Source organism: Perca fluviatilis, chromosome 11, assembly GCF_010015445.1.
Source record: "Perca fluviatilis chromosome 11, GENO_Pfluv_1.0, whole genome shotgun sequence".
Taxonomy (NCBI): Eukaryota; Metazoa; Chordata; class Actinopteri; order Perciformes; family Percidae; genus Perca; species Perca fluviatilis.
In genome coordinates, this window is record NC_053122.1 from 18,937,313 (window position 1) to 18,962,423 (window position 25,111).

Genomic DNA, 25,111 nt, shown 5'->3' on the forward strand with positions numbered 1-25,111 from the left:
ATTAAAACAAAAGAGTCACTGACACTTTCTTATTAAACTGGCATTACATCATTTAATAAATATTTCTCAGAAAAATGCCAAAACCAACATCAATATTTCATCTTCTAAATAACAGTTTTAATAGAAAAAATTAAATATCTCTAAGAGCACAGGCAGAATTTACAAATTGGTAAATGATTTGTTTATTTCACAGGAGTTATTAATCTGGACTAAGCATCACATGAAGCCACTGTGGCGTCAGTTACATTTGGCGACGGATTGTACAGCTTGTTGAAGAAGGAAAAGTCAGATTCAGTTTCATGTTGTGCTCCCTGGGAAGAAACATAAATATTGTTTTTTATCATCTGCGCTCTATAAAGGCTGGACAAGATGCTTTGTCAATAAATCCTGTTTACTTACATTTATTTTGCAATCATAGAGGTCAAACGCAGAGTTCTCTTCAACTGGGTCGTTATTCATAATTGTCGGCTGATTCCTGAGACACACAAGCAGAAATGTCAGCCGACAACATAAACCAGCATTCTTTAGTGTTCTTGTATACATATATTACATATATTATGTAAATTATTTATGTATTTATAATCAACTGTGTACATTGTACTATACTTCCTGTTCAGCATAAAGAGGAATATGGAGATGATGACTCCAGCCAGCAGAGTCAGACCAACAGCCAGGCCTACGGACAACATGTCTGCAGACAGAGAAACATGATGAAAGCACAACATTTGACATCAACTCCCTTCTGACACTTTGTACACCTCCCATATGCACTGAGGCTTAGAAATACCTTACTTTTAAGCATTTGCATTAGTAATTAATTGATTAGGTTGTTACAATATTAATGTTTCTTAAAGAAAAAGGCTGGTCATATTCTATACTTTTCCACTCAAAACAAATTATCCACAAAACCCTCGAAAAGACCAAAACAAACAATTAATTTATCTGACTATCAAGTGTTCTCTGTGTAGTCAAAGCCAGATAAAGCCTATTCTTCTGGGCTCCAGAACTAAAAACACATTAATGAGCTGCATCCTTGGTGTGTCAACCCAACATAAACCGTTCTGCCGCTGTAAAGAACTAGTGCACTAATGCATATTAATCTGCAGCTGAAAATAGTCTAACAAATTCATTATGCATTATTCCTCTTTGCCTAATAATGTTTGCTAAAAACTACAGTGATCAGGAACTTACATGTACTGAGCCTCTTTTTTATAACATACATACATACATACATACATAACATACATACATACATACATACATACATACATACATACATACATACATACATATATACATACAAACATACATACATACATACTTATATATAAATATAAAATTATTCATTTGTGAAAAAATTTAAGTAGGAAAAAAATGGGCGTGGAGATGAGTGCCAGAGATAGGGAAAGAAAAAGGGTTAAATGCATTGTTGGTTTTGGCCATTCCATGGGATTTGTTGACAGTAAGACAAAATGAAATAACACCAGGCTTATCCAATAATGCAGACAAATATATTTTGAGAAAATGCTGCTAAAATGGGCAAACTTAGTGATTAAGTGTGTAGTTAAACCCATATCAGTGCAAAATAGCCATACATTCATACAAGTACTTGTTTACACGGATAGCTAGATGTTTGTAAGATAAATTGTCAAACAATTCATAAGAATAACATGCAGTAGAACATGATTCTTTCTTTCTCATGATAAAGAATAACTGCAGTCTGTTCAGTTGAAGTAGCTAAAGAGAGTCTCAGGTTACCATATTTATCATCAGGAGGGTTAATGGGGGGCTCTGAGTAGCAGCCGCCAGGGAGGATGGTGATATCATCAAGAGCAACATCCCCACCTGTATTCATCCCCCTCTGATACACAAACACAAACTGTGACAAAAAAAGAGTTCAAATTCAGCACAGCAATCAGAAAATTCAGAATACACATGAGTAAACACTGCTGTTATTGGTTAAAGTAAAATACAAGTTTTCACTCTATACTATTTTATCAGAAGAGTCCAGAATGTTAAAGCTTAATTTCTTTGTTTGAGTGTCATTCTCCTGCATGCTATTTTAAGAACAATAGCTTTAACTGATTTTCAGTCAAACTAGTAAATACAAGTGGTAGAAGAAGTATTCAGACTACAAAAATACATAATAAGTAAAAGGCATGCATTATAAATCCTACTTAGGTAAAAGTACAGAAGTATTATTGGCAAAATGTACTTAAAGTATCAAAATAAGTTAGTTTTAACTACTTTATATACATTTAGCTAGTTAAATCCAGTGGTTCCCAAGCTAGGGGTCGGGCCCCTACAAAGGGTCACAAGATAAATCTGAGGGATTGGAAAATTATTCATGGGAGAGGGAAGAAGACTCTTTTATCTAAATATATAAATATATTATATATATATATATATATATATATATATATATATATATATATATATATATATAAATAAAACCATGTCAGCAGTTTAGAAGTAAAATGTCAAAAACTCAGACATCTAAAATGTAAAAAAAAAGACCTCAACCAGATACTGTTTTTTTTTTAAAGGGAAAATATCAGAAGCTAATTATTACCCAGAATGCTTCTTTATGTTTAACAGACACCCTGGCCTCCTGCCACTTGTCTCCATTGTTTACTGTATCAATCCACTTCAGAATCCCTTCTTCGTTGCCACCAGTATGCATTTTTCTATGAGACAGGACAGCACAAGTTTATATTGCAAATGTTATCAGAGTACAGTTCATGTTTAATGTTGCTACTCTTCAGACATTAACAGCTAGTTACCTGTCATTTATGTAAACTCTGAGAGTCCCAACATGGTTGCCATACATGTGGTACCAGAATGTCAGACAGTGGCCTCTAGTGGACGGCTGGAACACATCACTGATCAGGAAGGACATGTCTCCCCACTCGCCCACTGAGCTGTCCACATACAGATAGTAACCTGGTGGAAATATGGCAAGATCAATTAAAAATAATGAGAGAAATTATATAGTGATATAGTCAACACCACTTCAAACAAATATGTACAGCTGGTATGCTGCACTAATGTCCATTTCTTACTTTCTTCCTGACTATAAATCCTTTCTCAAGTTTCTGTAATTCTCTATAAATTGAATTTGATCACACTCACATCCACCCTGTTCATAGAACCGCAGAGTTACATGTTTGTATTATTACCGTGTGTCGAGTTGGTGGTGTGGTCAACACTGGGTCCAGTGTTGGGGTTTGGGGAGGCTCCTCGGCCGCGGAGCCAGTCCCCCTGGTCGACTCTTCCTCCTAGGTTGCTCCAGCTACACATGCTGCTCTCAAAGTCACAATGTCCAGGAGGAGGACAAGGAGCGTCTGTCAGCTGTACATCATCAAAGGCCATGTCTCCCTCCTGGGTGGGGCCAGCCTTCACACCTTCCACCACGATCTGAAACACAAAGCGTGTAATGATGGAAACTGCCTATTGTAAATATAAATATATAGTTTAATATCAGTGTTACAGAGGTCATCTTTGGTCTCATTAGACCACATTTTATTCTCATTTTGAGACAGCTTAGACTAAAAACATCCAAAGGAATGAAGAAATGTTATAGCAACAGAAATCTATGAGTTATGTTTTGTTTAGATTGGGCCATGGGCCATTGAAGGGTCAGGTCACCAAACATGAGTTACTTGAGGTACCGCCCTCTATTGTCCATGTATCTCTTTTCCCAAAAATGACTCTGTATTATTACCAAACTGTTTTGGGTGGATCTTCGTGACTTACCCTGTAAGGCTGAACCCGTGGCAGAAGTGACGCCTGAGCGAGCCTCCATATCCGGCCCTGGTCTCCTGTCTGAGAGAAAATCAGAGCTCGCTTCCCTTCTTCACTCTGCTGGTAAATGTTCAGCATCCCCATTCCTTTGCCATACATGTGGTACCACAGCTGCACACAAGCTCCTTTGCCTGAAGGGCAAGAGGAAGGAAGACTGAAATATCACAGTGTATTTCAACACACGCCTTTTTCCCCAGTATACTTTAGACCACTTAAATGTCCAGATATTTGTGTTTTGTTGTAGATAAGCTGTGAATGTAACTAAGAACATTTACTCAAGTACTGTACACATTTGAAGTACTGTACTTTATTCTAGTAGTAAGATCTCAGAGGAAAATATTGTACTTTTTTCCACTATACTGTACAGTATATACTGTAATATACTATATTTATTGGACCGCTGCACACATGCATGCACGCACGCACGCACGCACCCACGCACGCACACACGCACGCACGCACGCACGCACGCACGCACGCACACACACACACACACACACACACACACACACACACACACACACATACATAAACAAACACACACAGGTGACTGTCTCACCTGCAGGATACAGTGGTGAAGACATTTTAGCTGTCTGCCCTGCGCAGTCGGCAGTAGAGGAGGACAGGTAGTAGTAATGGCCCGTGGGTGTGTTGGTGGTGTGGTCGCTGTCTGGCCCAGTGTTGGGGTTGTGGGCGGAGCCCGACTGTCTAACCCAGTCAAAGTCATCGGTGGTCTGCTGCTGCCAGTTACAGCTCCCCTCCTCGAAATCACACATATCTACAGGGTAATGTTTTAGAAAGCATTACAAAAAGTATGCATACATTTTCAGAATAACTCAAAGTTTAGCACTCAATAAAGCTAAAACCCTGTGTATGGGACTCAATCTAATCGGGGTGTTAAACAAGGCCTTTACAGGAGGTTACTTACAGTGCTTTTAAAAAAAAATCTCTTGCATTTATGACTTTGATTTCCTGTTTTGCTGTGGAATTTTTAATCCTCTGTCTGCATGTTGTTTATATGTACTTTAGTCTGTATGTACTTTGTACTATTGTAATATATCTCTTCTCCTCTGCATGATTCCTCCCAGTTTTATTTGAGTAATTATTTTCTTTAAATCCTGCACTATCAGGAACTTTTTCTTGTTGTCATCAAATCCCCATGAAAAAAATTACGGCAGCAGGACGGTGTCTGTGGGATCGACTCAAAATAAACTACAGTACTCTTCAAGACGTGGCTAACAGAACTCACCTCTGTATTACATATGGAGAAAATCCGATATGGCATGACGGACAATCTTAAAACATTCTACACGATTTGGCAGCCATTCTTAGACCATCTTGCTCAATTTGATGGAGACCTTGAACAGTTGTGAGATTCACAATATGCCACTCACCTCTTCTTTGATAAACTCTGTTTTTTTATTTTAGAGAATTGGTGATATAACAGTACATTTCACTGTTTATACACCCCATTTCACAGTTTTTATTTATTTATTTTCTCCTTTTCTTTTCATATTGGCATATTATTTAACTCCTAATCTTTGCCCTTTTGTATTATATTACTTTGAAAAAATAAATAAACTACAGTGCCCGTTTTAAGCTTAATGAAGGAACAAGTCATCCAGTGCAACAGTGTGGCTCACAAATGTGTTTTAATAGTTTGGATCTATTCATTGTTGGTGTTGAACCTTTCTTGGGTTTATTGATGATTAGAAAAACATACAATATAACCAGACTTATCCGTTAAATGTAAGTGTATGAAGACATCCCTATTTAAATAAATAAGAGATAAGGAGGGAGACAGGAAACATTTTTTACAATTCTTTCCCACAAAGTATGCAAGCCTACTAAAGCAAGTAAAGTTTCACTACTTTACTAGAGCAAGTAAAGTAGGAAGATATGGTTAAGTGGATATGATTCACCGGGAAGAGACAGTGGTTCTTGTAAATGTGCTATGACTCCCTTGTTTTCTAGTTATTCTACTCATTCTTCTACTTGCAAAATGGTTACATACTATGTCTAGTCAACTGAACTAAGATGTTAAATGTTTTTTTTTCTGTGATATTCCCCAGCTACAGTTTTATTACCAGAGGCAGGACATGGTCCACTGATGAGGGACATGTCATCGATGGCTATGTCTCCTGCCATTCCCCCCACTGTAGCCTCCAGAATCACTTGGTGGACCCTCTGCAAGGTCACATGGCTCTGAACCAGCAGCCACTCGTCCCCTTGATTTCCTGATTTTTGCCACACCTACAGGAAAGACAGGAGGCTGATTCACTTGTCACAATGAGGATGTGAGGAGGTTTGTGCAACACTGCAAAACGCACTGAAACTGTGCAGCTTGCACTCATTATACAATGCATTAATGTTATTTTGCAATCAGCATTTCACAACTATGTGAAACGATAATAACAGAGAAAAAAGACTGTGCGAACAGTGACAAATATTTCTCAATCCACCTCACAGCCGTCTTTCTGACTCATGTGTTCAGACTCAAAGAAGTGGCCTTCTCTGACCTCTGTTATCTCTAATACATAAAATAAACTTAGAAAACTACTTATTTCATTCATGTTTTTACCAATGTTTTCTTCAAGGGATTAGCTGTTTGTAGAAGCATCCTCAAGGAGCCGGCAGTAGCTCCGAACATGTGGTACCAAAATGTGAAACAGTATCCTTTTTCACCAGCAGGTGGCAGCAGCGAAGACTTCAGTTGGGCCATATTTCCCTTAACACTTGGTGGAGAACTCTTGATGTAAAGGTATTTCCCTGTTTAACAACATAGACAGTGATTCTAAATGTTTCTGAGAAAGAAATGTCTACTTGCTGTGAGGAATTCAAGCAATGAGTAATTTTCATCTCTTCTCTTCTTGTGACACTACGTTTCCACTAATGGTCACTTCTGACCACAGTGACAGTGGCAGTTACAAAAGCTTGCATTACAGGAAAAAATGTCAACACAGGCAATTATGTATTTTCTGTACTAAATGTAATTCATTAGTGGACAACACTACTATTTAGTTTTTTTGTATCATGGTTTAGGAGACAACTTGTCTAAAGTCTATAGTCTGGAATAAAAGTGACCTTTGCCAGTAGTGTGGTCTCCTGCAGGCCCTGTGTTGGGGGTCTCTGTGGGACCAGACCTGCTGAGCCAGTCCAACTCATCTTCAGCCCCCTGAACCCAAACACACAGACCATCTTCAAAAGAACAGCCCCAGGCAGACAGAGCTGAGGAGAGAAACATAATTTAACAAAAAAGAAATGAGCCAACTTTTCTCCTCAATGCTCTCTCCTGTACGTTTTTAACAAAGTGGACAATTTATGAAGCATGCCACTACTACTACTACTACTACTACTACTACTACTACTGTCCTATACATTCACATGTAATATTGATGGAAACCTTACTTACCTGGTGGTTGGTATGATTTTTCACAGTTTAGAAAAGAAATATCATCCACAGCAACAATGTGATCTCCAGCAGTAGTGTCTGTCTGAGTCACTTTATTCATGCTACTGAACCAAACCTAAGAATAGAAATTATTACATTTATGATTTTAAAGGATTAATTTCCACGCAACAAAGGAAACATTGCATCGCACTTTAAACACCCTGCACATATTTTGGAAAATGTAATGCAGTTTTCAACATTTACACACCATCCTCACCCTAACCTACTGAAACTACTGATATTCACATCCCATACTTTTTCTGTTTAGTGTTTCTTAATTAATTGCTTTGTACAACAAAATTGTGATTCTCCAATTCTGTCATGGCCTTATGAGCCAGGCTGTGACAGTAATATAGCTACAGTCAATTGAATGCAGTCCAATACAATAATCCTGGTAATTGTGAAGGCCGTATCATAATTACATGGTTCACATAATTTTCATGCTCATCAAACCATGCAGTGAGCCCCTGTGCCCTGTATGCAAGCCTCTTCATCCATAATGTTTCTATACTCATTTAATAGTTTGTTTTCTTGTCACTTGTCGGTATGTCCCTTTCATTAGGATTAAAGCCTAACCGTTCTCAATGGATACACAAGCACGCACCTTATAAGGCTGCTGGTGCAGACCTAGAGGCAGATGCTCTGGGGTCCAATGGGAGACAGTGTTGTGACTGCGTGACCACAGGATTGCTTCACCCCCCTCAGCTTGCTGCATAAGCACTCTGAGTGACCCAGCACTCTCTGCACTGATGTGGAAGTGAAACCTGCGATCAGGAAATAAGGAAGGAAGAAGGGGAGAGTGTTGGATTGGGAAGAGAGTTGCATTGTAAAAAGACTAGGGCAGTGGGGAGCATTGAGCAATTCATATTTTAAATATTCAACTATGTATCAAATCAAATATATTACAGTCCATAGGGATGATATTAAGAGTAATGTGGCCATCAATGCCGTGGTTATCACTTACACAATCTGGCAGTAGGGGGATGAAGGGGGGAGTGGGGGACTCTGAAGTCTGGCTTCACTCTGTGTGGACTCCTGACTGAATTTCACTCTCATAAAGTAGCCTGAGAACGAGGGAAAACATCCTGAATCAACAAAGTTGAATCTTAAACAAGCCAAGTGTAGTTTTTCATCTAACATGTTATCTCTTATAGCCTTGTCTTGTGGGACCATTAGAATCAATAAACTATTCAATCAATCTATAAGCCACTAGAATCACCTGAGTCTGTAGTGTGATCAGTTGGTGGCTCAGTGTTGTTACTGGCTTTCTGTCTCTGCCACCTACTGTGTCCATCACTGGTGTCAGCCCATTGGCACTGGTTACTCTCAAATGTGCACCGGCCTGAAAGTTTAAGGCAAGGCGTGAGTAATACTGCTGGGAAAAAAGGGAGGTGAATATTGGTTCATGAATCACATGCTTTTGAATAATTTTTTTTAAATAATCTGCTTTTGTGACATTTTGTGCAACAAAGAAGAAGAAAAGTCTGTCGCTAATATGATATAAGTATGAACTTTAAATAAAACTTGGTCTTGTGGTATAGTTGGTTGACCTCTCTGTGAGTGAACCAGTACAATCATTTTATATAATTAATAATTATATAATATAATTTCTCTTATCTTAACAAAAAAAAAAACATTTCAAGATTTGGCACAGCTGTCAACACAACTTACTTAACGTTATTTTGGTGAAATTAAAAAGTGTTGTTAGATTGTGGTGAGCAAAAATGTATGTAATAAAACCACACTTTTTGACTTTCCTAATCATTTTCTCATTATGCATTATATTTGTATAACTAATACCTCCGCCAAGGAGGTTATGTTTTAGGCTTGGTTTGTTTGTTTGTTTGTTTGTCAGCAGGATTACAAAAAAACGTCTTGCTAGATCTTCATGAAACTTTATGGAAGGGTGCAGCATGGGCCAAGGAAGAACACGTAACATTTTTGAGCGGATCCGAATCACAGGGCAGATACACTTATTTAATTATTTTACTCTCGTAATATTGTGAGATGCTGCATTTATGTGGTTTCCAAATAATTGGAAAAATGAGTTCCCCTCTGGGAAAATTCACACTCCATTAACATTGTCAGATAGGGCATGCCTTGGTGGAGGTCTGCGCTCCCTGAATTTCCTTCTAGTTTTATGTACATTCATTTTGACTTACATGCTCAACTTCTGTCTTTCTCCCAACTTAAAATAATGAGACAGAGTTACCACCCATTTTACTATCTAGTAAGCTGCTAATGATTCCACCTGAGGAAAAATGTTATTGTTATTGTAAGACATTTTGCTGCTGACAAAATGATAGAAGTCAGTCAAAGCAACAAGCAGCTCACCACAGCCATCCTCGTCCTCCCCCTGTGGGCAGTCTGGATGATAATCACACTGTAAAGTAGCTGGAATACACACTTTTCCAGCTGACCGCCAACAGAAAAACTCATTATCCTGCCACACCAAAGAAAGAGAACATTATTTTATTATTTTAAACAGGGTTTTTTTATGGATTACTTTATGTTTCACATAATTTACTTTTGCAGGCATGAGCTTATTATAAGTAGTGTACCTGACAGGGGTGGGTTGGTGCAGTTGAGCTTGAGGCTGGAGAAGTGGGTGTGTTAGAGGATGTAGGTGGGGCAGAGGTGGTTGATGTATTAGGCAGTTTGGTGTTCTCAGGGTCAAATAAACACTCCTTGGAGAAAGAGATGTCGTCTAGCGCAACCAGCCCTCTCTGACCATCACCTCGCTTATATCTGAAGACAATCTAAGAAGGAGGCAATCTTAAAAAAATATATTCTGACCTTGTTGCTACTTTTAACATCTGTTTTTATCAGTGATAAAACACAACAATCTGAGAAAATGTTTATAAATGAGGCCCTGGTTGACTGAAGCTCTCAAATGTAATTTAATTAACTGTCTGTGTCCTCACTGACCTGGCTATTGTGTGAGGAGGAGAAGGTGAACTCTGCTCTCTGCCAGCTGTAGCTCTGTGAGTTTTCCCTGAGCCATAACACAGCGTCGTCACTACCAGACTGTAGCGTCCTGGACTGGGCTGTCAGTCTGGCTGGAGCATCATCCAGGCTGAAGAAGAAAAATCTCACCTTCAGGGACAGAGTCATCACAGTGAATAGATGGACAGAAAAGAAGGTGATGACATGCTTTAAAAACAGTAATTAATCAATTGTTTTTATCTAAATAAGATGAACAGTCTTTTGAAATGTGATCAACCCTGCAAGGGTGTTTATTAATGTACTGTAAATCAGACACACACACACACACACACAGCAAGGTCTTACTGTAACATATTCAGAAGCTTTTAGACATTTTTATTTGTGCTGTGCCAGATAAGTAAGACAAAAAATACAGAGATTGAAATATTGTTGTAATAACTTTGGTGATCCCTTAAGTTTGTATCTACCATCATCAGGTTTAAAATTTGAAATCCATTACTTCGGTTTATGGCCAAGTACCTGTAAAACGTATGACATTCCCAACATCCTCAGCTGTACTTTGTGTTGAGTGCCTATCAGCAACAGACAGACTAAACTGAGATGGTGAACATGGTAAACATTACACCTGCTAATAATTAGCATGTTAGCATTCTTAGTCAGGCTGTTACTACATTAATTACTCAATCTCTACGCATTGTTGTCAGCCTGGATGCCACCCATGTTACTGTAACTTGCACACATTTAGTCATCTCTTTCATAAGACTTTAAAATGTAATAGGCTACATGCACCTATGTATACTCACAGTGCAGTTGGAGCTGGGTAGCAAAGTTTTGGAGAGAATCTCTGATGACTGACCATTCGCAGTCAGGTGAGTCCCAGGGATGATATAGTGACCTGTATAATGAAATTAGAAAGTGAACTAAAGAATATTAACCATGTAGTGAGTTATTCAGAGTCAAGACCCCTGAGGATTATCTCAATGCCAAGCAGCTCAGAGAGTCTAATACCTGCAGCAGAGTTTTGGGTGTGATCCCTGGGAGGCCCATCTTTGGGCCAGGCTTCCTGTTCTTTGTGTTGCGTCCACTCAGCTCCAGGTGTGTCCACATCACTTTGTGCCCAGAAACACAGGCCTTGTTCAAAGCTGCAGCGCTCCACAACACCTTGTTGCTCTACATTTTTATTATTATCAGGTAAAAGGGAGTAAGACAGACAAGTTATAAACTGCTACTCTCGGGCATTGGGTAGCTCACCTGGTAGAGCAGGCGCCCATATATAGAGGTTTACTCCTCGACACAGCGGCCGGCTTCCAATTGATTTTCTGATGGTTTATTTGACTAATTGTTGCAGCTCTATGAATGTGTCATAGATAAAAAAAAAAAAAAAGCCAAACAAACTTGCACATGAAGTAAAATCACATACCATTATATTTTATTGACAAAAATCATACAAATCAGAAAAATATGTTTTTAAACTTTTCCTTATTAATGCTTATAAGTTTAAATATTAATTTCGTAGTCATATTAATAATGTACTTTTTGAAATTATGAAACAATGTTCAGAACCAGGGGAAGTACACAGGAAGTGCCTGTTATGACTTTATGTATGTGAATTTACCCTACCAGTGCATTCAGTATTTTGAACATATTTATCCATTCAACATTTGTGAAATCTCACCACAGTTGTTCTCATCAGACCAGTCCCCACAGTCATCGCTGAAGTCACACACTTGGTTGTGCTCCACACACACACTGTTGTTGCACATGAACATATTCTCTGGACACACAGGCTGGGGCTCTGACAAGGAATGTAAATGAATGTAAATCAGCTTGAAAAAAAAGAGGCCAGCTGTGCATGTAGAGCAGGTAGCCTACCAGGCAGGGTGCAGTTGGTAAAATCTATGTCATCAATGGCAACGTGTCCAGGCCTGTTAAAGGTCCTGGAGGCTTCAAACAGGATGGTGAAGTCCTGAGGGATTCGACCAACCGTTACCTCACCATGATGCCACACATCTCCATGGTTACCATTTAGCCACCACAGTGAGGTGGTTCTGGAGCCCTCCTTTAGCAGCACATTCAGCTCCTCTATGTCTGTAACAATGTACAGAGTTAAAGATTGCATGCAGACTCACATATGAAGAGAGCAAGAACATGTGATTTTAAAGACTGCACATACACACTTGAATATGCAAAACATACCGTCTCCATACATGTTGTAGTAGAAGTGTAGTGTGCAGGTGGCGCTAGCCTGTTTCATGGTGGGACTCTGCACGGCAGCAAGACTTATTTGGTCTCCTCGGTCAGGCATTACCGTGATGTACCAACCTGGAATAAACAGATAGGAACACAACGCATTAGCCTTTATTCTTTGCACTGTAAAACCATGGCAGTATAAATTATGAAGCAATGGTAGATCTACCAAATTGACATGGGCCGGAAAAGTAAGGGCAAGAGGTTTTAGCATGATGGTAAAGAATTGCTTGAGTACATTTTTTTCACAGTTTTGCAGCTTAAACATAATAAACCTCCTTAATTTTCAATTTAAATTGAATTTAGTATGCAATCCAGGCAGTGATTAGATGTTATATGCTGTTTCTTCTTGCTGTGTTCTTGGGGACCTTTTGACAGGGAGGCTGCATGATTTGTTCCTGTTTCAGAGGTTTATATTGGGTGGTGCTAAACCAAAAATATGAATTATATTTTTAGGTGTGATGGCAGTTGACCTAACAACATAATTCAGTAAAAAAACATTTTCATGTTTAGCATAAGCATTAAAATCCACGCCAGAACAAAAAAAGGATGTAAAAACTGCGTCTAACACTACCCACAGCCAACATTGCTACCACACATATTGTGAAAGGGGAAACTATTCAGCTTATTCAGCTTCTTTTACCCATGAAACAGTTGTTGTAAAGTGTTGTAAAGGTGTATGTGGTCTCAAGACTAGAGAAGGCCATGGATTTGAATCTATAGAGTCTGAGATAGTTTGTGGCCTTACCCAGTTCAGTGCCCACTGTGTGGTCCACAGAGGGTCCAGTGTTCCCAGTAGCATTCCTTCCTCTCATCCACTCACACTGACCAACGCTGATGTCCTCCCAGCCACATGTGCCATTTTCAAATGAGCAACCCACAAATCCCAAACTTGTTTCATTTACTATCAGAAAAAGAAAATTGTTTCACTCATTTTTTTATTTAAATGTCGTCAATTGGCCCATCCACCCATCCACCCATCCATCCATCCATCCATCCGTACCTTGACAAAGGCCTTGTGTGACACTGATGTCATCAATGGCAATAAATCCTCTGTTGTTAGTCTCTGCTTCGATCAGCAGCTGAGGATCATTGAATATCATTTATAGAAATATCTGTTCTTTCTCCAATTATTATTATTATTATCATTATTATTATTATTACTACCACAAAACCTATTTTGGATTACCTGAAAAGGTTTGCGTTTCTCTACAGACTTAGAGAACCTGGTCCAACCGCGTCCACTGCTGTTACTTTTGAACATCAGATCCTCCTCCGATGGCCCTGAACGCATGTGCACCTTTAACGTCCCCGAGTCACTGACAAACAGACACATGTCATGTTTTTGTGTGATATGTGAAAACAGCTTCAGTCAAGTTAGTTTTTTCAAAAAAGTTTTCTTTAAAAATGTTAGCATCTTAGCTTAGTTTAGCATCTTTGGAAACGTCTTTGAATAATAATAATAATAAAGGAAATCCTGGAAATAAGAATTTAATAACTATTCCTTGTTTTATTTGGGCTTTTATTTTATTCTACATGGATCCTATTTTCAGGTTGTTGATGGCTTGAAACTTTTTTGTTTTGTTTAAAATTGATATTAGGTCTTTTTCATACAACTCACACAGATCTTTGTAAAGAGTGAACTCTGCCACAGAGTATTTTAGTCTTGCACAAAGTGGGGGCAGGTGATTCATGTCTAAATGACAGTTGTGCACATTTTCTGAGGAAGGAAACTAAACCGGATAAAGTGCATCCACTGCATTGTCACATACTGTATGGTGTGAAAAGGGTGCTGACCTGCTGTCCATATGGTACCATAAGGTAAGACAGGAGGTGGTGTCTCTCAGTTGGATCCATTCTGACAATACCTGCGCTACACTGCTGCTGTTTTGGTGCAGTGATGAGCTCACCAAGAACCAACCTGAATGCAAAAATAAGACTATTAAATAAAATAATAGTGAAAAAGCGATAGAGATATTTTGCAGACCTCTGCAATACTTGATAAAAACGAATTGCTGACATTTGGAGAAACTCATAAGAGGTAAAAACAGGAGGTTATGCATCAAAAGAGCAACACATTTAAATGTGTAAGCTAGATGCACAAATGTCTCAAAAGGGAGTTGCTTTTGTATAACAGACATAAGGAAATTGTTTGTGAGACAGGGAGGAGGTAATGTCAGCAACAGGACATAAGTCACAGATGAAAAAGGAAGTTAATAAGTAACTGACTATGTCAGTTAAACAGCAGATACAGTGGCTCATAATAATATATTTGTAGATTTGCAACAGCTAATGGCAGCTTTATATTCAATTATTTCTTGAGGCTTATCACTTTTTCAAATGTTGCCCACCAGAGTTCAGATCATTACCAACATTTACTACATTTACTCCTGAGATTTGGTTGGATACGATATAAGACTTTTTCATTTATTTGTTCGTTTTGAAAGATCATTTTACTGGGGCTCAGAACATATATATATATATATATACACACTGGGATTATGCTCCCTTATTATTGGGATCTCTTATTATATTGAGTTATATCAAAAGTTGTACCCTCTGGGGTCTGAGTGGTGTGGTCTGTCGGTGGACCCTGGAAGCCTCCACGGGCCAACACCCAGTCATGTCCATCTTCTTTGGGGATGTTGACCCAGGTGCACTGTCCAGACTCAAAGTCACAGCTGCCTGGAGGACTGCAAGCCCCATCCCTTACAGAAATATCATCTAACCTCACTGTAGAGTTGGTGCCTGGCACATGGAAGGCCTTAAACACAACCTAGTGAAAGACATAAACTGTTTTAGGAAGCAGGCTTACTGGAATGACTAAAATATGTAATCCAGTTTGACTGACAGAGAGTGTGAGGAAAGTGATTGTTGTAAAAAACGGCTTACGTAGTAGTTTGCCGGAGAGGACACAGTGACCTCAGACACCTCCCAGCCTGAAGACGGCGCTCCAGATCGTTGCCAAAGTGCATCATTCAGCTCTCCGCTCCACAGCACATGCACGGCAAGGCTGTTAGAAGACCCAGCAGGTATCCAGTACCTGAACAAATACAGTAGATACACAAACATTAAAATCTGCGTCAGACAACGGTGTATAAATGGGTGTGATGGCAGCACTGCACTCACCAGAAGCGCACACACATCTCTGTGGCTGAGGTGAACTCAGGTGTGAGCAGCTGAGCTTCTTCAGTCCGTGTAGAGTTTGATATCATTACAGTCATGTAGAAGCCTACGACAAAGAGAAAGTTAGAGCACTTTTTAAACAGTCAGGTTTTAGAGCTCGAGCAAGAGTGGATTGACGGAAGTACATTTCCAGGATAATTGCCTGACATCTTGTGCGTGGCTTACTACAGCAACACTGATGCTTTAGATTTTTTTTCTCATTGTAAATTATGCTTTAATTATATTTGAATTTTTTCTCCTCACCTCAGTTGTCTCAAAGCTACAGTAGATGTATTACAAATTGAATAACTACAAGGGAACTGTAAAAACAAAGAACTAGGAACATGTGTCAAATGAGCTTGACGTTCCACTTCGGGGATTGCTCCGGTGCCGCAGGAAATTTCGCAAGATGCATGTATTTTCGCTGATTTATGTTTCCTTCCTCTTTCTTTTTTGTTGGAATTTTAAACTTTGGTGGATTTGTGAGGACTATGGTTAACTGCTCCTCAGATCTCTGCTCTGATCTCAGATCTCAATTGTAAAATTGAGACAGCTAGCTAGACCATCTGTCCAATCTGAGTTTTCTCTCGCACAATTATTTTACGCTATTTTGCAGCGGCCCCGTCTGGCGCTTAGCACCGCCCATGATGATTGTGATTGGTTTAAAGAAATGCCAATAAACCAGAGCACATTTTTCTCCCATCCATGCTGTGTGGAGTAGCCAGACCCTCTTTCGCTCTGCAGCGTGTGGATGGTGTGGCAAAGCGAGACTACAAATGAGCAAACAAGACTAGTCTACAAGTTTACAGCCATGCTAGCTGCTCTTTGATGCTCTACTCAGACAGTGTTGCTGTCAGCTAAATGCTAACATCAGCATGCTGACATGCTCACAATAACAATGATATTTAGCAGGTATCATGATTACCATGTTTATCATTTTAGTTTACAGTGTTAGCATGCTAACATATACTTATTAGCACTAAAGACAAAGTACAGCGAAGAATGATGGAAATGAAAAGTAAGAGGATCACCAAAGTCAGTGGGATTGATTCTCTGGAAACCATGAATATTGTACAACATTTCAAGGCAATCCATCCGATAGTTGTTGAGACATTTCACTTTGGACCAAAGTATTGGAGGCGACCAAACAACATTGCCATCTTTAGAGCCACGACCCAACGTAGCAAAAAAAAAATTATTTATGCTTTAATTGTTGTTTTATAAGCTTTAGCATACACTGCATACTCTAAAACAGGGGTTCCTAAACAAGCAGATTATCCAAAGAGTAAGGTTCTCTTCCCAGATTGTTTCATCACAATCATTTTTAGATACCTGAGGAGGTAAGCCTGTTATTTTGCAATAAAGAAAACCACAAGTTAGAAAATGTAGCAGAAATATGTTTTTCCCCCATTTCCTATATTGGTTATCATCTTGCAAGCCCTCAGAGTTATATTGCGACCCAACCTCCAATATTGTGGGGTCCGATTCCCAGGTTGGCAACTACTACTCAAATACATAAGCATAACTTCTGAACTACTATTGATTCACTTTACATTATAACCTTCATCTTGTTGTGGTGAGACCACATTCACATAATCTCAGCATGAACACAACAGTTATCTACTCACCATTTTCAGTTCCATAAGTGTGATCCACCTTATATGTTGTGCCTCTTTTGCGACCCCAGTGACCCTTATGATTGACAGCATTCTCAAAGCCGCACCAGCTGGAATCAAACCCACACGCATCTAAAATGGTGTAAAAAAGGGAAAAGTTCTAATAACGTCTGTATGTTTAGTCTTCCTGTGAACATCAATGGTGGTCTGTGTTTACATACTCAGATTACTGCAGGCCCCCTCCCTCACTGTAATGTCATCAATGGCAATGAATCCTTTACTGTTGGTGTTTCTATGGCCAGTGAACATGACCTGTGGACATAAAGAATTTAATATAAGAAAGACAAGGTGTGTGTCTTGATGAAATACTGGGGGTCCTAATAAATTAAATGAAAAACAATTAAATGCATGTGCAGATTTGAGCCCAACGAATAAATCAGCCAATATTAGCTTATTGTATATACAGTATATTGGTATTTTGTATATATAGCTAGATAAGAAATTGTATGTTGATGTAACAAGAAATTGCATTGCAGAAATAAGAAGATATGTTTAAGATAGTTTAAAAACACGTCTGTCATTACATTGTTTGTCCACTAGAGAAAACTATGTTGTTGTTTTTTTTTTACTGTAAATATGTGGTTGAGTTTAATTTTACCTGTGTTAAGTTGGTCATGTTGATGGTTACTTGTGCGTTAATCCACTCTGGATTCTGGGTCCCTCGGCGAGTCCAGACTAACGGCTCAGATGAATTCTAGAACAAAGCAAGTCATTACAGCTCAAAAGTACTGACGCCTGTAACAGAAGTAGTTTGAAGTAGTACTAACTAGAGTACATACTGTCTTAACCATCAGGTCAAGGGTGGACACTGAAGGCCCAAGCATGAAGTACCAGAATCCAACACAGATATGTGATGTAAGATTGATGACAGGAACAGAGATGGCTGCTCTCTCCCCATCCTTAGACCCAGATCCATTCAACAGTAAATAGAAGCCTTGGTGGAAAAAGAAAACTCAGAGAGGGCTGCCAGACTGTGAAGCAAAACACTGAAGACAGCATAGCACTAGATCAGAGCTCTTTCTTTGACATGGCAGTGCTGCAATTCAACTCATAGGTTATTTATTTAAACACATGCTGACCTCTAGCAATAAGTGATCATGTGTAGGGCTGCAACTAACTCAGATATTATTTTGATTATAATATTAAACATTTTAGTTCATAGATGTCAGAAAATTGGGAAAAATGACCTTCACATTTTCTCAGAACCAAAGGCAATGTCTTCAAATTGTTTGTATTTCCGACAAATTGTCATTTACTTCCAGCGTTAATCAAATACTTCTAGTGTCGGTGCTTATGTTATCGTCAATAGTCAATACCTTGGTTATTTTCAACAGTATGATCATACTGAGGTCCATCCCATGGCTGGTCCACTTGAAGTCCACTACTGAGAGTCCAGTTCAAATCACCACTGACATCCTGGACCCAACTGCATAGACCTGTTTTACAAGATGTCATTTTATATATTAAAATACTTTATTTGTAACATAGGCAATATTATTTTTACCCAAGGTATGCAAATATCCAAATGGCCTTAAGTAAAACTCACATATTCCCAGAACAATGGAGATATACAGTTCACATTAACAGCTACAGTATGAAGTAATTTGGTATTAGTCTACTGTAGCTAAAAAATCGTACAACTTCCATTTGGTATTCAGTTATTGAGTCAATCAAATGTTGACCTTGATACTTTATGATAGACAATATGAGACGATTCACAGTCTCCCCTGTTTGATGAGTCACCTTGCTCAAAAGTGCAGTCTATGGTGGAGGCAGGAGCAGTGGTGGTCGTGGTGGCAGGGTTCGGAGTGGTGGTTGGGATAATGTCATCACAAAACCTGCCCCTGATGATGTGGACGTCGTCCAAGGCAAAGCTTCCGTCGTTTGAGGCACTGGCTTGTAAAATAATCTGTGATAAAGGATGAAAGTTCATTTAGAAATATACACTGATTTATTTTTTTCTCAATAAACGTTATCCGGGGTTACTATGAAATTCTACATTTCGCCTTACCTGGTGACGCCCTGATGCATTGTAGTCCACCCTGTCTTGGATCCACGTGTGATTCATATATCCTGTTGTATTCCACACAGGATGCAGCCCAGCAGTCTCATTCACGAACACTGTCAGTGTAATGAATGAGGGCTCTGGAAGCACCAAAATTCATCATCAAGTCGAAATTTGCGTTTTGAGAATGTTTCTTCTTCTTGATGATTTAATCAGACACAAACATGAGGATTAGAGCACCAAAACATAACCAGAAGCCCTCTCAGTTATAAGACATCATGCTGGTATTTGCATCATTTTATTTGTAGGCCCCCTTTTTGCATGTGTATATGCACTGTGTGCCTGTAATACAGTAAATTGCAATACACCTTTACTGGTTATCTCACCCCAGTAAGGACCCGTAACATACATTTTCCTCTTTTTTGCCCACTTTTAGTTGCTTTGCAGTTAGGAAATTAATTTTATTCCACACAGTCTAAAAGTATGATATGTTTACATGTATGTTTCATGAACTACTATATACCACCTACCAAGAGCCTGGCTCTGTCCGAGATTTGTTCCTACAAGGAAGTTTTCCTCACCACTCAAGGTTTCTGCCTAAAAGGGAGTTTTTCCTCGCCACTGTTGCACTAAATGCTTGCTCTTGGGGGAATTACTGGCATTGTTGGGTCTTTGTTAATTATAGAGTGTGGTCTAGACCTACTCTATCTGTAAAGTGTCTTGAGATAACTCTTGTTATGATTTGATACAATGCATTAAATTGAATTGAATTGAAATTGAATTACACTGAGTTAAATATGACTATGATGATAAATATCTAAACTAAACTATTTATTTATTTAATTATATATGTATTGGAATATTATGATATCCTTTGTTGTAATCATCACTGTCATCTCTTTTAGGGTTTTTTAAATCAATTGTCCTTATTTATTTTAAATCAACTGCATATCTCGTATTTATTGCTGTTATCTTAGTTATTTTATCATTATTTGTTTAGTTTGATTGATCTTGTTTTAAGATTCTTAGTTATTCTTTATATATATAATTCACCATAAGTGTGTCTGTATGTTTTGTAACTTCTATATTTTATGTGGTGCTGCTATCTTGGCAGAAACATTCTTGTAAAATAGTTTAATTTAGAAATTTGCAAGTCAAAAAATATGTTTAAGTTAAAACAAAATCTGGCTGCACAGAGTAAACATTTTGGTGTCTGGGTTATATTTGGCTGCAGTTTTAACAGCGTTTACAGTAAATTACCAACTATCAAATATAACTTTACAATGTTTGTTGTTTCCAACATATTTAAACATGTTTTAACAATGATGACCTTCAAATGACCAAACCAACGCTTATTGAGTTTTGAGTCATTGACAGCAGAAAAGACTGTACTCACTATTAGCTAACCACCCGCTGGCGTAGTGCCAGATCTCCAGGCAAGCTCGGTCTACTCCCTCCATTGTCTCACTCTCCAGTTGGGCAATTTCTTCTCTATTAGATTTTGAGGGTGTGAAGAATGCAAAGTGGCCTATAGAGAGAGAGAAAAAACCTAAAATATCCGGGAGAATCATTTTCCAACAGCATCCTGCACATGCACGTGCGTTTCAGATTTACATTATGTCTATATTCAGTTACCTGAAGTCTGAGAGGCTCCATTAATCACAAGGGTTAGAGGCATCTTACTCAGACGCTTACTCCACTTATACATTCCCAGCTGGTCCATAAAATGAGGCACTGAAGTATTTAAATGCTTGACTGACAAGTGTTGAAACTTTTAAAGGGTAGGTTCTTATATGAACATTTAAACAGCTTTTGCTTGCTATAATAATTCCTCCTATTCATACTGGCCAATAAGAGATCAGTTTATAATGTAAGTGATGGGGGACACAATATACAGTCCTTGTTCTGTACAAAACTGTGTTAAATAAGTTTATCTGAAGTTAATATAAGGCTGCAGCAGTCTGAGGTAGATGAATCAACTGGGTATCTTCCAAAGTTACTGTATCTTTAGTTTGAAATTGCTTCTCAATGTTAGTATCCCTCTACCGAAGCTCAGCAAGGAACCACTGTCCGTGGACATGACAAAGAGGGAATTTTATACTAATAAGACTGTGACTTTGGAATATATCCACTTATTTAGTCAAACTCAGACTTCTTTAGCCTTATCTACAGAAGCACTGTAATTGTTGTCCTCCATCACTTACATTGAAATCACATTAGGCCATGATTTTTAAATGGCCAGTATAAACAGGATCAATGGTCACTGCAAACACAACCTGTTTCAATGTTTATATTGTTCATTAAAGACAGTCTTGAAACATTTTGTAGGATTATTTTTGGGGCTTTTCCCATTTACTTTTAGTAACAGTGGATGGACAGGAAAGGGGGGAGTGAGAGAGGGGATGACACTTAGCAAAGGGCTGCAGGTTGGATTCGAGCCTGGGCCGCTGCAAAGGACTCAGCTTACAAAATACCACACTCACAATGATGCAGGTAGTTAAGGTATGTGTGTTGTGACTTACCCAAAGCAGAATTTGTGGAGTGGTCCCTTTTTGGAATAAGCTGACCATTACTGCCACCCGAGAGCCAGTCCCAGTCCACTCCGGACTCTGCTGGAGGATTGTTCACCCAACCACAGAAGTCCATTTCAAAGTCACAAAAACCTGCAAGGAATTACATCCACAAGTTACAAAAAAAACCTGCAAACACTAGAACACAAATTTTCATCTTTTATTTTAACTCTAAAGTTCAAAGTTTGGAGCAGCCACTAACCTGACGGGGGACAAGCGCCATTCAGGACAGTGAGGTCGTCAATGACGATATCTCTCCTCGGTCCATTCCCAACCACCGCCTCAAAAATCACCTGTCACTCAGATTGACAAATTAATTTTAACTTGTAAGTCAAACTGTGTGATTTCTACATAGCTTTGTCTTTTACGTTCTGTATGATTGAGGAAGTCGGACTTATTTCAAAATACTAAGCGTCTCTGCTGACAAAGCTGAGCTAAATGTCCTAATCTACACATAATATATAAACTTAAAGAAAACAATAGTCACATGACATTATGTATGTTAAAAGAGTTATTAAGCGTCGGCCCTCCAGTCCAACAAATAAAGATCCCATTCTAAAGCTAATTAAGTTTTATTTTCAACTGCTATTGTCTGTTTAGTACCAAATGTCCTCTTTCTGTTTCCTTGCTGTGCTGAAGCAAAGGAATATATAGAAAAAGAGGGAAATTTATACTAATTATACTGTTATTTTGGAAGATACCCATTTGATACAGTAACTCAGATTGCAGAAGGCTAATATTTTACTTCAGAAACACATTTTTACACAGAATGAGTACCGTCCCCAATCCCTTAACTGCTTTAGGAAGGGATCTCTTTGCGGCCAGTACAGACAGGAGGAACCATTACTACAATACTTTCAATGTATACAGTATTGTTTCAAGACTTGAAAGAATGTGAACATTTAACGCAGGGGTCACCAACCTTTTCTAAACTGAGAGCTACTTCATGGGTATTGAGTTATACGAAGGGCTACCAGTTTGATACACTCTTCTGAAATAACAAATGTGCTCAGTTTGCCTTTAGTTATACATGATTATTAATGATTAATGACGCAAATCTATGTGAAGACACTGATCACGTTAATGATTTCTCACTATAATTATCAACAATGACTTAACAAGGTGGGAAACAGATAATATCAATATTCAGTTTTCATTTTTAGAACAGGCCTGAGGGCTACTCATGTGGTCCTTGGGGGCTACCTGGTGCTCGCGGGCACCGCGTTGGTGACCCCTGATTTAACGTAATTGTGATTACACTGTTATTGATTTGATGGAGCTACACCTACAGTGTTGTATGTCACTGAATAAACTGTAACAATATTATGCTCAAGTAAAACATTCAATATGCATGTTTGTATGTGTTTAGTTGCAATGTCTTTTAAGTAAGCAAACTTTTTTCATTAAAGCACTTTTCAAAGCGGCAGTTACAGAAAGAAGAAAGTAAAAAAGCGAACTAAATGTATAACGCATGTGCATTGAGCGTACAAAGCACAAAATATGAAGTTAGAAAAAAAGAAAGACAAAGGAATTGTAAGATTATTATCTGATAACTAACTACCAGCTACCTGATACGGTGTAGTGGGATTGAGAAGCGTCACTCTTCCGTGCCTCCAGTGCTTCCCCTGATCTCCACTTCTGGTCCAGAGCTGGCCACTGTTGTTGTCGTCAGGGGTTTGAAGGGAAACAGTGAGTTCCCCCACTCCATTTCCCTCCATGTAGTACCAGAACATCAGGCATTCCCCTTCAGGAGGGGTGGGCTCCATCACTGCAGTCATCACTGCGCCTCTGGACCCAACAGGGTGACTCCACAACTGGGCACTGAGGTAATAACCTACACAATAAGGTGGAGTTATGCACATGCTGATTTGCATTTGAGAGTGTGTGTTTGTATACCCATGTAAGTTTGTGTATAAGTGGCTTTATGAAGCATGGAATCACACAAAGTAATCTGCAATGACTACATTTATTATTTACTACAACACATCATCCTTTCCAAATCCAATAGCCTTCCCAGTTTCTTTGTTTGGAGGAACTAAAAGTCTGAGCAACCATCAAATGCTGTCATGAGATATGCCTACAGGTTAAAAACAAAAAAATGACCTCTCTCTAGTTCTGACATGATTTGAAAAATTAGCCAGCTGAGACTGTATATCGAGGAGTTGCAAACCTTGCTCTGTCCCCAGAGTGTGATCTGCATTGAGATTCACCTGACTGATCCTGGCACCTTGTATTACAGCGGTTGGGCAGACGACAGACCTTACAGAGGAACATAAATAAAGGCAGAGCAGAAAATGGAAGGTAAATATTTGCAAATGACCATTTGTTTTCCCTGGGTGCCAGTTCTCATCCATACAACCGTCTCTGCTTCACCAGACTGCTTTTTAATAAACCTCAATGAACCTGAATAAAGAGAAAAAGCTAAAGGTGGTTAAAATTAATCTGAACTGTATGGATCTGATAAGTTGCTTTTTTTCTGTACATGACTATGGATTTAATTCAATTAAATGTATTATATATTGAATTACCTATTTAATGAATATGTTGTAGAAGTGTAGCTATGGACAGTGAGGCACGTACCAATGCTGTTGCCAAATATGTGGTACAAGAAGCTCACACATACAACTTGACCTACAGGAGGGAAGCCGATGAGTCTGGCTGCTGACGATATATTCAGGTCGTATGCAGTAGTTATGAGCATGTAGTAGCCTGTGGAGGAAGAAATCAAATGAGTAAAAATTGTGTATTTTCTTAAAAAAAAATTTCAATCAATGAAGTACTCAGTGTGCTTACAAATTCAATCATATATATGAAATCAAAAATATATTATTTATATATATTAATTTAGTATTTGAGAATCAAAATGTGCTTACACTTTTTTCTTCTTGCTCTCATGAATGTGTTAATATTTTATTTTGACATATTTTAAGGAGGATCAGCAACAGCTATAGCAGAAGCTAATAGAAACCCAATAAAATAAACAGAACATGCTCATATGTGTCAACCTGTAACTAAGGCCGCTGAGTGTTTTATAAGGCTGGATTACCAACTTAAAGGGCAAAGGACATTTAGACCTTTGACGGCCACAAAAGCTAAAGGATCACTGAGAGGCATTTTGGCTGTGGTCATGTAATACTGTTAGCACCACTACTGCACATTGTCAAACCACCCACCTCATACCAAGGCCGATGAGGTGGTGGGGCGTTTTGAGGATGCTGGACAAGAAGCTTTTGAGGTGCAAAAACTG

The 25,111-nt window shown here is 38.7% G+C and overlaps 1 protein-coding gene across 1 annotated transcript; it reads right to left on the reverse strand.

The window, feature by feature from the left end:
• Positions 1–69: 69 nt before the first annotated feature.
• On the reverse strand, positions 70–24,055 carry si:ch211-106h4.4 (MAM and LDL-receptor class A domain-containing protein 1). The gene is made up of 43 exons (XM_039814586.1): positions 24,035–24,055; positions 23,433–23,698; positions 22,067–22,157; positions 21,817–21,957; positions 20,691–20,822; positions 19,301–19,434; positions 19,033–19,198; positions 18,606–18,725; positions 18,069–18,223; positions 17,888–17,983; positions 17,451–17,541; positions 17,242–17,361; positions 15,578–15,680; positions 15,341–15,491; positions 15,005–15,224; positions 14,246–14,369; positions 13,638–13,767; positions 13,452–13,530; positions 13,197–13,352; positions 12,398–12,523; positions 12,074–12,289; positions 11,877–11,996; positions 11,210–11,371; positions 11,005–11,096; positions 10,184–10,351; positions 9,817–10,014; positions 9,590–9,698; positions 8,475–8,597; positions 8,220–8,319; positions 7,860–8,019; positions 7,217–7,331; positions 6,889–7,032; positions 6,386–6,573; positions 5,892–6,057; positions 4,364–4,582; positions 3,757–3,935; positions 3,180–3,417; positions 2,784–2,943; positions 2,573–2,687; positions 1,759–1,879; positions 607–691; positions 400–475; positions 70–311 (listed from the first exon to the last, which is right to left on the reverse strand). Exons 2-43 carry the CDS (start codon positions 23,640–23,642, stop codon positions 210–212), a joined length of 5,901 nt encoding a protein of 1,966 aa, XP_039670520.1. The 5' UTR covers positions 23,643–23,698; positions 24,035–24,055; the 3' UTR covers positions 70–209.
• Between the last annotated feature and the right edge of the window lie 1,056 nt (positions 24,056–25,111).

What these genes read in the sequence shown, in the direction of transcription:
- si:ch211-106h4.4 (XM_039814586.1), bottom strand. Translation starts at nt 23,642, where the DNA reads ATGACTGCAGTGATGGAGCCCACCCCTCCTGAAGGGGAATGCCTGATG. An exon ending in TGGCGCTTGTCCCCCGTCAG is followed by an intron (nt 21,958 to 22,066) that starts GTTAGTGGCTGC and finishes AATTCCTTGCAG; the next exon opens with GTTTTTGTGACTTTGAAATG. An exon ending in CACCACTCAGACCCCAGAGG is followed by an intron (nt 14,370 to 15,004) that starts GTACAACTTTTG and finishes TTTTGCATTCAG; the next exon opens with GTTGGTTCTTGGTGAGCTCA.